General features: G+C 44.5%; 1 protein-coding gene across 2 annotated transcripts in view; it reads left to right on the forward strand.

The window, feature by feature from the left end:
* The first annotated feature begins 747 nt into the window (after window positions 1–747).
* Window positions 748–15,741, forward strand: part of TOP1 (DNA topoisomerase I) — a 66,396-nt gene continuing 51,402 nt past the window's right edge. For both annotated transcript variants that reach the window (XM_071815482.1, XM_065849779.2), the window contains exons 1-2: window positions 748–932; window positions 1,572–1,596. In XM_071815482.1, coding sequence (XP_071671583.1) covers window positions 900–932; window positions 1,572–1,596 — 58 coding nt within the window. In that variant the 5' untranslated portion in view covers window positions 748–899. The remainder of the gene's footprint in view (window positions 933–1,571; window positions 1,597–15,741) is intronic.

Genomic DNA, 15,741 nt, shown 5'->3' on the forward strand with positions numbered 1-15,741 from the left:
CTCACCAGCAGCACCACTGCAGGGAACACACAACCCAGGTGGAGCGGCCCAGCCTGGACACCCTCACTCGTTGCCATGTGCTACCTCCCTGCCTGGCATTGACCATGTGGATGCCATATGCATGGACGTGACCGGTTCCAAGGTGCCCGAGCAGAGCAGCTGCAGGAGGACACGTCCTGGCCCCCGAGTGGGGCCTCGCAAGGTGCTCACGATGTAACTGTGCCGGTCACCACGGGCATCCGAGGGAACCCGTCCCCACAGCCCAGCCCGCCCCGCCTCCCCTCCCGCCCGGCAGGAGCGCCATGCTTCCCTGCCAGGGCGGGGCCTGCGGGCCGAGGGGCGGGGCTTGATATGCAAATACAGCAGGAGGACTGCAGGGTGGGATGGCACGCATGCGCACTACGCGAGCAGCGGAACACGGGTTCTTACACAATGAACCGGGCTCCCCCAGCGGCGGGGAGGGGACTGATGGGGCGGGGCCGAACATGTAAATGAGGGCCGGCTTTGCTGCGCGATTGGATAAAAGGGAGGAAGAGGGGGGACCGGATATGTAAAAACCAGCCGGCGCAGGGGGCGGTTGCGTTCGGGGCGTGGTCCGTATGCAAATCGCGCCGTCTCGCGCGCGGCGGGGGCGTGGCTCGGACGCAGACAAACCAACTGCCGTTTCCCAGCTCCCGCCCTACGTTCTGCCTGACACCGCCTTGGCCCCGCCCCTTGAGTAAAAGGTGTCGCGCCTGCGCAGTGCGCCGAAATAAGGACTTAGTCTGTTACACAACCGCTGTGGAGCCAGGGGCTGCGCTCTCCGTCGCGTTCAGGCTCCGCGCGTTCCCGGCGGCGCGGCTCGGCTCTCCTCAGCGCTCCTCTCCTCCTGCTCCGCTAGGCCTCCCGCGCCCTCCGGCATGAGCGGGGACCAGCTACACAACGATTCCCAGGTGAGCGCCCGTTCACCGCCCGCGGGGGCCCACTCCCGGGGGACCCCGGCCTCTCGCCACCGAGGCCGCGGGGTCCTTACATACCCTCAGGGCCGGCCCTGGGGGCCTGGCTGACATCCCCCGTCTTTAACCTTAGTGCGGGAGGGACGTGTCCGGCTGCTGCCCCCCTGCCTTGCCCCGCTCGGGGTAGCCCACGCGTCTGGAGAGAGCCCTGTCAACCCGGCCTGATCCCCCACGTCGTGCTGGGGCGCCCCCATCCACCGAGCCCTCCCCGCCCCGGGCCCTATGTCTGCCTAGTTGGGGGGCGGTGGGGGAGAGGGGACGCGTGTGTCACCCCCTGCCTGGGAAAAGGGGAGGGGGGTGGCTGCCGCCTTCCCCCGGCTCGCTCCCTTCTGGGGGTGGGGGTCACCCCCGGGTGCCGGGGGACGGTTCACCCTGTTCTCCCTCCCCCACGCCACGGGGGGCACCTTCCGCATCGCGGTGATCCTTTCTCATTTGATCTTTAATTTCCCTAAAAAAAAAATGAGAATGAAGGAAGGGGAGAAAAATCCTGCGCCCCCCTTCAAAAAAAAAAAAAAAAAAAATTCCTCCGTCGGGACGGCGTTTTTCACGGTGTGTCCCTGTCTCCTCTCCCCGCAGATCGAGGCGGATTTCCGAGCGAACGGTGAGTGTGGCCCCGGCGCGCCCCTCGCCTCGCCGCGCACAGACATGGCGTCCCAGAGACTAAGTCCCGGCTCCTCGCTCACCGGCCCCATTGTTCCCATCGAGCTGCCAAAAGCGCCCCTTTCCCGGCGGCCTCGCCCCGCCACGACCCCCACTTCCCCTAGTGGGGGCACCGGAGGCCCCCGATCCGAGCCCATCGGCTCTGCCGGGGTCCCCTTTGGGCCCCGATTCCTCCCTGGAAAGTCGCCTTGTCGACGGTCGGGACTTAGTCTCTGCGCCATTTTCTTTTTCTCTTCTCTTCTGTGTGGCTTTCTCTGCTTCTCCTCCTCCCCGAGCTGCCAGCGAGGAGCCTTTACAGAGGCACCGAGCGGCGATCCCCGGCCCCCAACCCCTTCTTAACGCAGGGGAAAGCAAAGTTTTAACTAAAATAAATCCCCGAGGCTTTTTTCTTTTATTTTTTTTTTAATTGCAGCCTCCCTTCCCCCACTGCTCCTCGTTTCTGTTCCTTTCAGGGAATCCCTCCTTTCCCCTAAAATGAAAGGTGATTGCAACATGTTGCTCTTTAAAAGAATCTGCTGCATCCATTTTAAGATCAGTCTGATTTCTTTCCTCCCTGTGTAATTGATGTAACTTTACCTTGTTGGGTGGGGCTTTTTTAATTAAAATAAAAGCCCACATTAAAAAAAAAAAAAAAGACACAACAGTGCAGACAATTCCAGAAAGGTAGACAGCATCACTTCAGAAAGTTTGCAAGGTAACTGCTAATTTTCTTCAGAAACGTAATAGTAGGCCTGTAATTATATATACATATGTATATAGATATACACTTATATGTGTGTATGTATTTATATTCGTGTATATGCACACATAATATATTTTTTAATCAGCCTGGTGGCTGCTAACTTTTTCTGATTGTTTATTCGTTTTTCTAGGAAGCAAACTAATTGCAATCCCCCCCACGTTGATAGGTGTCAAACTGAAGGGCTTGAGCAGGGTGGAGGGGAGTTGAGGACGTCCAACCTTTGTGTGTCTGTGTTATTGTCACTGTTCAGGATGCGTAAGGAGATCTGAGCTGTCCTCTGGCTGGTGAAGTGATAGAGGACAAAAACAGAAAAAGGTTGAAGATATCTGCTTGGCTTATACTGATTTTTAGCATGCTTTTCTGGATGATGTCCATGTGCCTGGTTGCTTTGTAGGCTACTGCGTGTAAATATTTACACATGTACGTTTGTGTGCACCTTTCTTTCCGTCAGTTCATTGGAATGTGATTGTGTGTGTGCAATAGGAGCAGGCAGTAGTGAATATGCAGTTTTTGAATTTTTATTTCCATTATAAATCTATGGTAGGGCTCTGTGAATAATTCTTAACAGAAAAAAGGGTGCAGTGGATTTCCTAAGCAGTGCAGGAGTGATTCTTGAAGCAACTTATATATGGGCATGTATTTGAATTTTTGTAGCCCTTTTATGCTGGAAAATAAGTGCTTAAGGATCATCTTTATTTAGGGAAAAGTATTCCCTGGTAAGCTTTAGTTACGTACCGATTTACATAGGGGAAATGATACATATTTGACCTTTCCATTCCAGCTTCCAGTGAACTTCTTAGAGGGATTTTTCTCCTCTATTGTGACCATGTGCTATTTTATTCTTTTAAGAGTTTTAGGCATACAACACTTAAAACCCCTCCAGTTTTTATTTCTACCACGTGTTGGAGGAATTCAATGCAGAAATTCAAAGCAGCACACCTTGATGGAAAAACTGAATTCCTGCTAGATCAAGCAAACCCAGCAAATTCATCCCAGTGTAGGTATTGGCACCCTTTTCCTCTTACTGGAGTTATTTTATGGCAGTCGTGTAACATCATTGTGACTGATCAGAGGCCTCTAAAATCCTTTTCAGCACTGAAAGGTGCATGCAACCCTGTTAGTCTTGTTAAAGGAATAGTGCTGAATAGACACCGTCCTTTCTGACCTTGTGACCAGGACTGATATACCTGAAAACCTGTCCCCTCTGCTTGCTCTGAGCCTCATTCCTTCTGCACAGGAGCTCTTTGCACTTCTGGGTCGGGAATTGTCACACGCGGCTCTGAGAACAGCAATTCTCATTTAGCCATCGCAGTGAGGCTGTAGCTCTTATACTCTTGTTTTGATCCTATTCAGTGGCAAAGATTAAGAGTGGGTGTAGGAATCTCAAGTACCTTTTTTTTTTTGGTCCAGATGTCTAGAATCGGTTTGTACTTTGATTATTGTGTGGTGAAAGTCTCCTTTTAGGCCGCCTTTCCTCTTCACATTTGGGAGAAGGCAAGTTTTTCTGGGGGCTGGTACTGACTCATTCTGAATGTTGAATGTACCAGCAGTAAACATTTTTGTTAATAAAGAATGTTTTGCGTGACTTCTGGATAGTGTATCAGTGATAGAGCAGCTTAAGCACTTTGAAGTTTCGTGTTGTTGCTCACGTTCATATCTAGGTCAGTGGACATCCTACCTTGGGTGGCGATCACAGGAGTTGCTGCCGATGAAGTGAGGTGGGTGGAGGTGGATCTACTGGCCCATCGCAGGTCACCAAGGAGCACCCTGGTTGTAGCTGAGCAGTTGGATCTGATTACACACCCGTTTCATTGATAGCAAGGCAGTCTTGGCTACGAGAGAGGATGCCAGCAGCGAATATGAGTTCCTGGCTATTTCTTGTCATTAAGTAGCCAGATCACTCTAAGCAAGAGTGTCCTGGGCAAATTCCAACTTGGGTAATTGCGTTTGTCTCAATATCCAGATTCTCCCTCCTGTTTAGTTTGGCTACGTTGGGTATTTTTTTCACCTTAACTGTATTTTTAGTATCAGTACGCACTGCAAAGAATTTTCCATGTTCAGTCCTAGCAGTGCCTATTTGCAAACTACACTGAGGACAATACTGTGCTGAAACAGCGAGCTTTTTTTGCAAGTAATGTCACCACAGTCCTCAGCGTTGTAGAAGAGAACTGGTAGTTTAAAACTGTAATTTCCAAGTACAGCTTGGTCATTGAAAATGACCCCGTTTTCACCGATGTGAATGTTGAGTCACAACTATGTAGTCAGGGAGGGAATTATTCAAATTTCTTTTTTCTCACATAGAAAAATTGCAGATTGCTTCAGATGCAAAATCTATTTGAATTCTATTGAGTTTTGCCTTTAAGAGCTTTATTATTAAGGTTGAATGTAACAGCCTCTTACTACTGAGGAAAATGTTGAGACTAGAAGCAATTTATCTTAACTTTCAGTTCTCCCTTTGTATTTACAGAGGGCAATAGATAAAAATTCCTTTTGTTTGCAAAATAATCAAATTGTGTTCCAGACCTACTAACTGCTACGAGTGTCTTTGCTATTCATCAGCCTGCGATCAGAAATTATGTAAAATCAGGACTGTTCCGTGTAGAAAGTGAAAGCATTACTCTAAGCAGTGTTTTTTTCCTTTGATTGAGTAGACCAATAATGTTACGATGAAGTTCGAAGCCAGTATCACTGTAGCAATCATTACAGTGTATTAACAGGATTCAAGCATGAATTTGATTGTCCAGTGTCATAGAGATGGCCTCTGGAAGTCAAACACGCTTGAAGGAGGGGTTTGTTTTAACAGTGAACTTTCTTGGGAGGGGAAAAAGGGCGGCTTTGCTGCTGGAGCATCTTATCAGAAACTGGCAGGTTTTTTATGTTGGCGTGAGTGCTTGGGCCCTCTGTATATATCAGGGTGGAGATTTGAAGGGGAGTGAACAACAGGGAAATTTAAATTAGATAGCGAGAGTGCTCAACAAATGCCTTACACCTTACAGAATTTCAGCACGTTTTGCATTAAATTCACATTTCATGTGTGGCAACGCTGTGCACGTGAAAGGTGGGGTGATTTGAATGCTAACCGGCTGAAAAGCAACAGAAGGGAGATCCTTCAGATTTTTCAGTGCTTGTGAAACAGTCTGTTGGAGATTTGTTCGTCCTTGCTGCCGCTTGGTTGGTGCCTTCTGGAGGGGTGAGAGTTTTGTGAAGGAGAGCAGGGCCGCTTCTGACATAGAGCTCTGTGTGCTGCTGCTGTTAGAGCTGCTGTGCTAAACAAACTTGGTGAAGTTAGAGGATTGAAGGTAAACTGTAGTGCACATCAGGGCAACGCTGTCTTTTGAGTTCCGTGGAAGCGTGATGTCACCAGCGTGCTTAAATGTCAAATGTTTGGCAAAGGGATCCAAAATACAAAAGGTAGTTAATGGTATTTAGATGCAGATTGATATCTCCACTGAAAATTTCCTTTCCCTTTTTTGTGATACATGGAGACGGGAATCCTGAAGAATGTACTTTGTTCCTTCCAACACAAGCCTTGAGTCACTCCCTGCCTTTGCTTCCAGCCTGGCGCTGGGTGATGAGCCCGCATTGTGAGCAGTGCTGCCCACAGCCTCCCAACAATACTTGTGGTAGTTCTAAGTCTGAAACCACTTAGCTTCTTTTATTTTAGAAGTATTTAACGTCAGACCCCAATCTCTGCAAAATTTCTTAATTTTGTTTCTTGCAGCTACTTTCAACATGTTCACAACAATCTATCGCAAAGCTTGTAGAAGGTAGCAGTGGAGCTTTACTATCGGAACCTGCAAATTGTTACAAGTGAGGGTGCTCTGAAGTGAATTGATAATTTCTGACACCTCTCCGAAACGTAAATAAATGTATTGTTGATAAGCTGCTCTTAAATATCATGTGCCACATAAGTTGTCTGCATCTGTTTTCCCAGCAGTAGCCTCAGAAGGGCTTTACTAAAGACCTTGAGGTCTGTTGTGTTAATTGTTCTGACACATTCAGTTTTCAGGTTAAAACTTAATGGGTGTCTTGTGGGAGTGGGGAGTTGAATGCATTTCTGTTAGCTGCGGCCAATTTTTGTTTTTGTTAAAACTCAGCAGAATTACCTAAATGTGCTGGAAGATGTGTTTTGGCGGTTAATGACCTGTGTGCTCCCTACATCTAGCAGGTTTTCTTAAGATGTTTTTCCTTTTAGTGCGGTGTTAAGCGATATCTGTTGTTAACATGTTATCAGGGCTCTGTTTAATTTGTGAAACGCGAAACCAGTGTAAAAGTGTGGGGTTTTTTATATGGTTTCACCTAAATTGGGCACACAGCTCATAAACTTGATCAAACACAAATTCAGATTTAATTTCATTTACAACTGTGATTTCAGATATTTGTTTGGTAGTTCATTGAATTCCAACCTCCCGAGCTGTGCTGTCAGCAGAAACTGCAATAATATGTAATTATAGCAAGTACTTAACATCTCATTTACTCAGATTCCTCTGTTAATGATTTTGCTGGATTCCTGTTAAAGTAATACCTGCTGAAATAGCACAAGTGACTGTGCTATTAGAGAGAGGTTCCAGGTCAGATTCGTACCGGTGTCGTAAATTATTGGAGTTCTGCTAAAATCAGTGGAGCTCTGACAGTGTATCTGCTGCTTTGTTATTGGTCTACAGGGATGGGCTTTAATGATACAGTGACTATTTTAAAAAGTACAATTCAACATTAAAAAAAAATCAGTGCAGATTTTCTTCTGTGGCTTTTCATGATGGGATAGTTTCTCTTTCAAGTCTGCTTGAGCTGGTTGTGCTTACATAATTTCTCATATCCTTGTAAGACATGCAGTCATTCAGAGATATTTATTGGCTTATTAAATTGAACTGCCTTTGCAGCTGCTAGTTTTATGGAAACTGCCCCAAGTTTTATGGAAAACCTCACACTCTGAAACATGGCAGCAAAATACTGTTTATGTATTCTGCTCCTGCCTGCGGTATCCAAGGATGGTGTCTTAGGTTTTCACATCCGAGAGAGGATTTTCGTTGTAGAAATCAGTGTTTCTCACATTGCTTTTCTGCGCTGTTGCATTTGACTGAGACAGCAGCCTATTACAAATATGCCCAGCCATACCTTCTCCCTACACTCCCAGCATTCTGAGCTGTTCAGCACTGTCAGCATTTCAATATGTATCATCATTAGATTTCAAAGTGCTTCCCCCTGCTAAGAGAACAGGAGAAGGGGATGGTCTTGTTGGTTCAGCAGCCAGTTTGCTGCTTACCTGCTCTCCTGTAAGAACAGCTAGAAAATCAGTTAAAAACCCAGTTCTGAGCTACAAGGAGGATTATTCCTTTTAAACCATATTCCCAGTTACGCTGTCCTTGCTCTGCCATTGACTCTTCTCCAGGGAGTTCCCACCGCAATGTGCCTCTGGTGGTTCTACTGTCTGTTGCTGGTTGAACACTGGAGTTAAGACAGTGTTGAAAGCTGCTCTGGGCAGGGTCTTTGCTACTGCAAGCTCCTGATATTTGGTAGTTCAGCTGAACAAGTTGTAGTAGCAGTTTCCCGGTGTCTGAGACTGCAGTATTTTTAGCACAGCATTCGTTCAAAATGTCCTGGCTGACATAAATACTAAATAGTTCCAGTGGGTTTAATCACATTTATAGTTAGAAATATTTTCATCCTGAATGCTGGCTTTTTAAACTAATGGTCATAAGGAGAGAAGTGCAGTGATACCTTCTGGTGTCACAGTGAGAGTTTGGACATTTGGAAGGTGATGTGAAAAGAAAAGGTGAAAGTTAATCTTGTATTTTTGCGACCTGCAAGGTATGAAGAGCACTTGAAAGTTACCGTTGGCTTTAGAAACATGAGAATACATGTATATTTTCAGGTTGAAATTTGTGATTTCTAGATTGGGCTTCTGTAGTTACTCAGCTGGTGAACAAGTGAGAGCTCCAGGCCTAAGAATGGAAGTGGAGAGTACGGAGCTGCCGTCAGCCTTCCTGAAACCTTTTCTTTTGTAACACCTACTTAACATCAATGATTCTTGGACTACTTTGAGATAAAAGTAGTATTTTGTTAAACCTCAGTCTGTGTTGTGGTGTCAGCCGGAGCGGTGATATGAAATACAGTTTTGTGCCAGTCCTTGCAATAAACTATATTCTGGGAGATCCTCCAGCCCAACTTGTGGAGATCAGACGTGATGCTTTTGGAGAAATGGGAGACCTTGGCAATTAGTTCCCTAATGATAGAGGTGGAGTTGTGCAATGAGGAAAGATGAGCAGAAGAGGGACAGCGGTTCAAATAAGAGTTACCTCACAAATTTGCTGGACTATTATCACAAAGTTCTAGTGATGTTTTCCATCATCTCAAAGCCTGTTGGTCTGCTAGAGTAACATACCGTGCACAAAAAGAAGAAATGAGCAGCCAGTGATAGTGAATACTACGTTTGATATTGTTGCTTCAGTCTGGAGAAGTTGCGTTTGTTCGTAGTTGTTAAACCTCAGTAGCTTCACTTGAAGATGATGGCAGTAGCAGTCAGCTCAGACAATTAACGTGCACTGACAGCTGCTGTGTGTTTCAAAACTGCCCATTCCCAAGGAGGAGGAACGGCATGGATCGTGCTTTACTCCCGACTTGGAAAACTTTGGGGATGGGGGCTGGCAGATGTCTGAAATGCAGATCTTGATGGGATGGGGGCAGTGCAGGCTCAAATATGGGCCGCAGATCAGGAAAGTCAGCATAGGTGCCTGTTATTTAGCTACAGCAGACAGTACCTCATCATGAAAAACAACCTGTGTCTCCACCTAAAGTACTTAAATCCCTTTTTAAGTATGAAGAGGGTAACTTACGAAATTGGGATGATTGCAGGGTAAAGAGGTAAAGCATCAGGCCATTGGGAAATTGTTTTATTAGAAGACTTCTGTCAGTCTTAAAGCCAAAGCTGTCTACTCACAAAGCTTCTGGTCAGTAGTTCTTTGTGGATTCCTTATCAATATTTTTGACATGAATGTATTTGTTCATGCTTACAATCTCACCATATGCTTTGTGCAGTTGTGAGCTGTGTGGGTGTGCCTGGATGTATTTTTATCTTACACCTTTGTCAGAGAAGGGGTTTTGTAGGAAGTGGTATAAAAGCAATGGCTTCCTTCACTAGCAGTATTGCAGAGTGCTGAGCTTCGTGGTGCCCACCTAAAGAGGAAGATTTGCCCCTAGATAATTCTGCCCAGTATAGATGATTGCCTGTTAAAAACAGATGGACATTCACGGCATTCAGTGCAGCAGCAGAGTGATTCTGCAGTTGCCTGGATCTTTCCATGACTGAGGAGAGATTGATTTCTGCCTCAGGAAGGCTTGGAGTGTACTTGTAGCTTCACTAAAATATTTTTATCAGTCTGTGTAACTCATCTTTGACGAGGTCATATCTGTGTCCATTAAAGATGTGCTCCGTGGTGAGGATGTACTAGCTAAGTGCCTCTTATGTCTCATCAGCTGGGGTACACAGCTGACATAGTCTTACAGACACGCAGTATTTAGCAGATAGTACAACTTTATTTGGGGGAGCAAGACTCTCACATTCTCAGTGAAGGCATAGTTCTGTTTCTTCAACATGTCCCCTTTTCTGCCATAATGCCATTTTTTCAGTGATTTTCTGGAAATAACACCCTGGTGACTTTTACTACTTATTGCTCCTTTTGAAATCCCAATCACTGATTTGCACAGTCTTACTAATTTTTGCAGTAAGCATCTGGGACCTCAGTAGTAGAGCATTTTGCTGTGTTAGGGAATGAACTATAGGAACAAATTAAATACTAGGTCTCGTATTCCTTGTGGATAAGACTCCATACAGCTTGTCCTATCTGAAACCCACTTGGCTAATGTATGAGCACTGCTTGGCTGCTCTGGAATGAGTTTTACCAAATGCTTGGAATTTCTGAAGTGTTGGGCTCATTCCGCTGGTCAGTGTATACTGCATGGGATTGGAAGTTGTCTTGTTTCCATCCAAATGTCTATCAGTTTGGTGCATCTAGAAGATGAGGGGCAGTGTCTAAATGGGGTAATTTTAAGAATTTTTTAAAAATATTTCTTTAGACATTGACCAGAGACGTGGCTTCAAGGTAAAACACCAAGAAATTAGTTAATAGAAATAGAGCAATACCCAAATACAGAGAAGTTTTTAAATTTTTCCTGACATTTGTCACTCTGATCTATTGCTTGGCACTTCTTCTGACGCATGAGAATATGAACTTAGAACGTGTTATCCAGGACCTTTTTTCTTCCTTTACTTGCCGTTTTTCTTCTGTACACCTTTTCGATTTGAACAAAGGAAAAACCATCACGTTGTTGTTGGAATAGATGACCTGTGTTTTAGGACCAGGGCAATGTAGTTTAGTTGAACTTTTAATTGATGGCGATGTATTACTGCTTAAGGTTTATATTCCAGTATTTGAACAAGGGCCAGACTTGTCATAGCAGCTGCTCATCTTCCTCTAAGGCTGCAGTTTCTTGTTGTGGAGAGGGTGCCTAAAAAGACCTTTTAGAGGAGTGGGCTCTCACCATCTGTGGGTTTTTTGGTTTTTTCCCTTTGAAATATGGTAAGTATCTGTTGCAGATTTTTAAGTATCTGGAGAAAGAGTTGAGAAACATGTAGTGGTGTTCGAACTGAAATGCAGAGACTCGTGGAGTGAGGGTAGCACAACTAAGAGGCTTCTGTTCTTGTGGTCTGCAAGCGGAGTTTTAGGAGGAGGAAAGTACAGGTGGTGGCAGGGGACACCCTGTTACATGGCATGTGATATGAGATGGCTTGGACACCTGGTAACCAGGTAGGAGGACTGTCTTCCCTGGTCTGCTCTGCGGTGGATGCAAGTCAGAGGTGAGTTCTTTCCGTCCTTGGGGAAATCAGGAGCTAAGCTGACAGTTCTTATTCCAGCATCTGGTTTGGTGCGATGCTGTCTTGCCAGCTCTCTGCATAGTCTCTTTTGCTTTGTGCTCTAGTCAGGCGATGTGAAGATGAAGGTTTGAATATGAAGAGAGACACTTTTGAAGCTGAAGGCAGGACATTCTGTTACATGGGGATGTTATGCCTGGGATTTAAGGTCCTTTGTGCTATACATTGTTATCCTATCCTAAGGCCATACAGTTTAAATGCGCAACTCAGCAGGACAAGGGGGAGTACTGTACTCTTTTGGAGGTGGAGAAACAAGAACAGAGTGGGAGTGATTTCTTCCAGCACAGAAATAGATGTAAAGCTGTCAGACTAGGACTAAGATTCAATTCCTACTTGGACTTGCATTTTCAATTTTTAATTCTCTCTCCAGCTGAGGACTGAGGTGGTTAGCAAAGAACAGGATAAAAAAAAAGCCACTTCTGCAGTTTTAGCATATGTTGTAATTTTTTCTTAAATAGAGAACCCATCTCAGGAGATATAGCCTGCAGGTTTTTTTCTGTAGTGCTAAATTATTTCACAAATACTAAAATGTTGCATGTTGAGTTTTGCAATTAGTGAAATCACTGGATTTACAGTAGGGAGATGTGGTTTCCTGGTCTGTGGATGGGGTTCCAGTATCAAGTACTTTTCAGGTAAGGCTCTTGCACCATCCATGCCACCTTGGTGTGAATGTCTCCGAACTGTGCCTTGAGCAATAGGAAGAGCATACTGTGTCTTCTGCCAGTTTGCCAATGCAAGTGTGTGAGTAAGTTCAATTACTGGAGAGATGAAACAGCTGGGATGGGCAGGTACCAGTTTGAACTTGCCTAAGAAGGTACACTTACAAGTTAGACCAGCACTCCCCATTTTAATCCAGCCTTTTGGGAAACTGGGAGCAGGAGCTCTTTGGAGATCCATGTGAGGGAATGATTCATTGCAACACAAGCAGCGTGTACAAAATGGAGGGATGGCGTAGTACTAGTGACGTGTGCTCTGAGGTTTGTATTCTAGCGTTAATGACCACCAGATGGGGAATAAAAAGCTGCCTGCTTTGAGCACTGAGAATGTCTTTGAGGCTGTTAAAATGTGTGGTGGTATCTGTTGTAATGCTTCTTGTGCACAGGAAACCCCTTTACATTTGGATCAGAGTAAGCTTTCCTTGCTGGGGTTTCTCCTCGACACTTAGTTTTCAGCACTGGTTTTGCCTGAAAATTAGGTTCCTTTGGTTTGGTAACAGTGCACGTCGGGGGTAAAGTGCAAAAAGTCTTGAGTGCTTTCTGGGTAGAAAAAATAAGATGCAAGTTGTGTTCCAGTACACAAGTGTGAATTGCCAGGTCCAGAGGCAGTAAGTTCGTGTGACTACAAACCCAGTGCAAGAGGTGAGCTCTTAACAACAGTGCCCTTGATTGACTTCTGCAGCGTTGCCTGGTCCTGTTGTAGGTGCCATCTTTATCCCTGTTTTTTAGCCAACAAACACTGGCACAAATTGAAGTCAGGATATCAGTGCTGTTAACTCTGATATTTGCAAGTTGTCACACTGGAGCTGTGTGGATATTTGGGTTACTTTGTCTTGCTCCAGCAAGTTGAAACATCCCTCTGTCCAGGATACCTTTAGACGTGAATGTGGATAACGTGCATTTTTCAAGAGCCTTTTTCACTCTCTTATATCCTCCTGTGTTCTTCCTGCTCCAAAAGTAGGAAGCCTCTCAGAGGAGCTGGCATCTTGTCTGAGTTCTAATATCATTACTGTGTATGTCACCTGTACTTCATTAGGGAAGCATAAGTGAGCTGTCCTTGAAATACCTGTTTTTATGACTAGATACAGTCTTCTCATTTAAAACATGTCTCTCTCTGGAGTTTGGTAGCTGTCATAAACAACGCTTTGCTGTTATCATCAAGCAGGCTTATTCAGCATCACTTGTATCTTAAGGAAAGCATCTCTCTGGGTTTTAGGCTATTCTAATCATCTAGATATAAAGAGGAAAGAACAGCTTGGCACCTGATATTCTACGCTTGGCTCCTTTAGTCGGATTGATGAGTCTGTCAGTTTCTTGTTTCATGAATGAAGCTATCATTCTTCAAGCGTTGCCTTCCACGTGTAACATGTTTGCCCCTTCCCTCCTGCCCAGCCCTGTTGTTGAGACTCTTGTCCAGTGTTGCTTAATCTTTATGGTTTTGCAATCTATCACTATTAAAGTGTGAGCTTGGCTGTGTAGAGGAAAAAGTGAATTTGTGTTTGAACCACAGCCTGAGTTAAAATAGTCTGTCTTTCTCTGTGTTCATGAGGAAGCCTCTTTTCCACCACTCATCCAGTTTTCAGGAATCCGATGTGTTTTTCTTGACAGCTGCTGGTGTTCTCTGCACGCCGAGTGAATCTGTTCTGTGTGCGGTTCAGCAGACAGGTTGCACTTGGTGTCGGCAGCAGGGCCAGGTAGTTCGGAGGGTGGGTTGGATTTCTGAGGAACGAATCTGTGCTTGGGCTTTCCTGCTCATCGGTGTGCTTGATTAGAATGAGAAACAGTACTGATGCCCTGGCCACGTTTTGAAGGACTGGGACATTTACAAGGTGTTGGTGTACTGAAGGAGGCTAAAGTGTGTATTTTTAAATGGATTCCTTTATAGAAAATGAAGCTGCAGAGTGTTTTGTGAAATGAGTCCCCTGTAGCTGTATTTCACAAGAACATGAAACAGTGTTCAAACAAAACAAGATGTGAGCCTGGTTTATTAAATTAAAACCAAACTAATTCTGAAGTTAACTAGTTTTGGTTTTCCTCCCTTTTTGTAAATACCCCACCCGTCCACCCAGGCACGGGAGCCTCGTGCTCAGACTCTAATCCACACTGAGGAACCTTCGGTCCCAAAGGGAGCTCCTTAGTGTGTAGTCCAAGGAGTCCCCTTTGCATAACATCGGGGTGTTTGTGTTTCGGGAGGACCATTGAGCTGGGCAAAGGAACACTTCTCAGTTTCATTTTCATAGAGAAGTCCTAGGGAAGAAATCTACTGACTTGCACAAGGCAAATATTTACTTTTTAAATGGAACTGAAATAAATACCCTATCTGATTTTTTTTTTTCTAAGCTGAGTTTTTATAGTGTCTTTTTGTGTGTATTAACAGTTTAATCTCAGCGGAGCTCTGGAATTAGTCTTTGCCAATTAGCTCTATAAGGAGAACAGAGTCAAACTCAATTCAGTTGTTTTTTCTCAATACTTTAAAAAAAGTATTTAAAAAAATTGTAGCACACGGACTACAAACAAGTATAATGGTGATTTTTATCATAGTTGCTTCAGAGACTGGAAAGGTAAATTCTCCACTAGTTTTCAGCTCAGACAGGATCTGGTATTCAGAAGGGCTTTCTTCTAAGTATTATCGAAGTGTTAGGTGGCTTTAAAATGAATGTGAATTTGTGTCATTTTTAGGTTTCTCATAGGTCTCTTATTTCCATATTCTAAAGTTGGTGTCATTGACACTTCCTCAGTTCTTCTCATAAGCTGTTTCATAAATCTTAACTGTCTCCTCCCCCTCACTGCCAGGTATCCCCATAGTATATTATTAGGCAGTGTGGTTAGCGCTATGCTAATTACTGGTACATGATTTCCCAAATCCTGAGATTTTGAATGGGTTTATTTACATACAGAACTAAATTTGGATCAGATGACTTGAGGAGATGGGTAACTCCTAAAAGGCACCAGTACAGAAATAAGCTGTCAAGTGCCTTTGTATACCAAGAGTCAGACAATGTTTCCTCCCTGTCGGTCACTACAGTTTTGCCTTGCACTTCATCAAACCAGAATTACTCTTGTTTGTCACATGTGCATGTAGTTCATAAAGCAACTTCTCATGTGTTCCTTGATGGAACAAGTACTGGACTTGGCGTTCACTGCACACCTTACACTGTAGCAAAGTTAGACTGAAAACATGATGCTTGGCATTAGGAAATTGTTCCTTGTTTTGCTTGTCTGTGGTTATTGCTTTCACTAAAAAATGCAGTTTCTGTATCAGGGTAGCTGTGTTAGTGTAAAGCACTAGCAGACAAGACTCCGGTACTTGCCACTGATTGTAGTGGCAGAAAGTATCTCGTTTTGTATTTTAATCCCAAGGTAACTGGTACTTTAGTCTCTTGTTGTGTAAACCTATGTTGAACTGTTTTTCTGGTTGTAGATCCTTTCTTGAGTAGAGTCTACTGAACCATTTCACCTCTTAAGAGATGCAAGCAAATGTCCTTAGGAAATCAGGTTACACTGTCTCCAAGAAATTTGAGGTGTTTAGGATACCATCAGTAGAAGATAAATGGTACAAACTGTTATTTAACTTTCAATTTTACTATGCCTCTTTCTGGTGAAGTATCTTGATCTGTCTGTGCAGCTGCTTACTTTTTGGAATGGCATGTGAAGTTAAATGTCTTGTGTCATTTGCTGATTTTCAGAATAGGACCTATT

The sequence above is a fragment of the Patagioenas fasciata genome, chromosome 16 (genome assembly GCF_037038585.1).
Source record: "Patagioenas fasciata isolate bPatFas1 chromosome 16, bPatFas1.hap1, whole genome shotgun sequence".
NCBI classification, from domain to species: Eukaryota; Metazoa; Chordata; class Aves; order Columbiformes; family Columbidae; genus Patagioenas; species Patagioenas fasciata.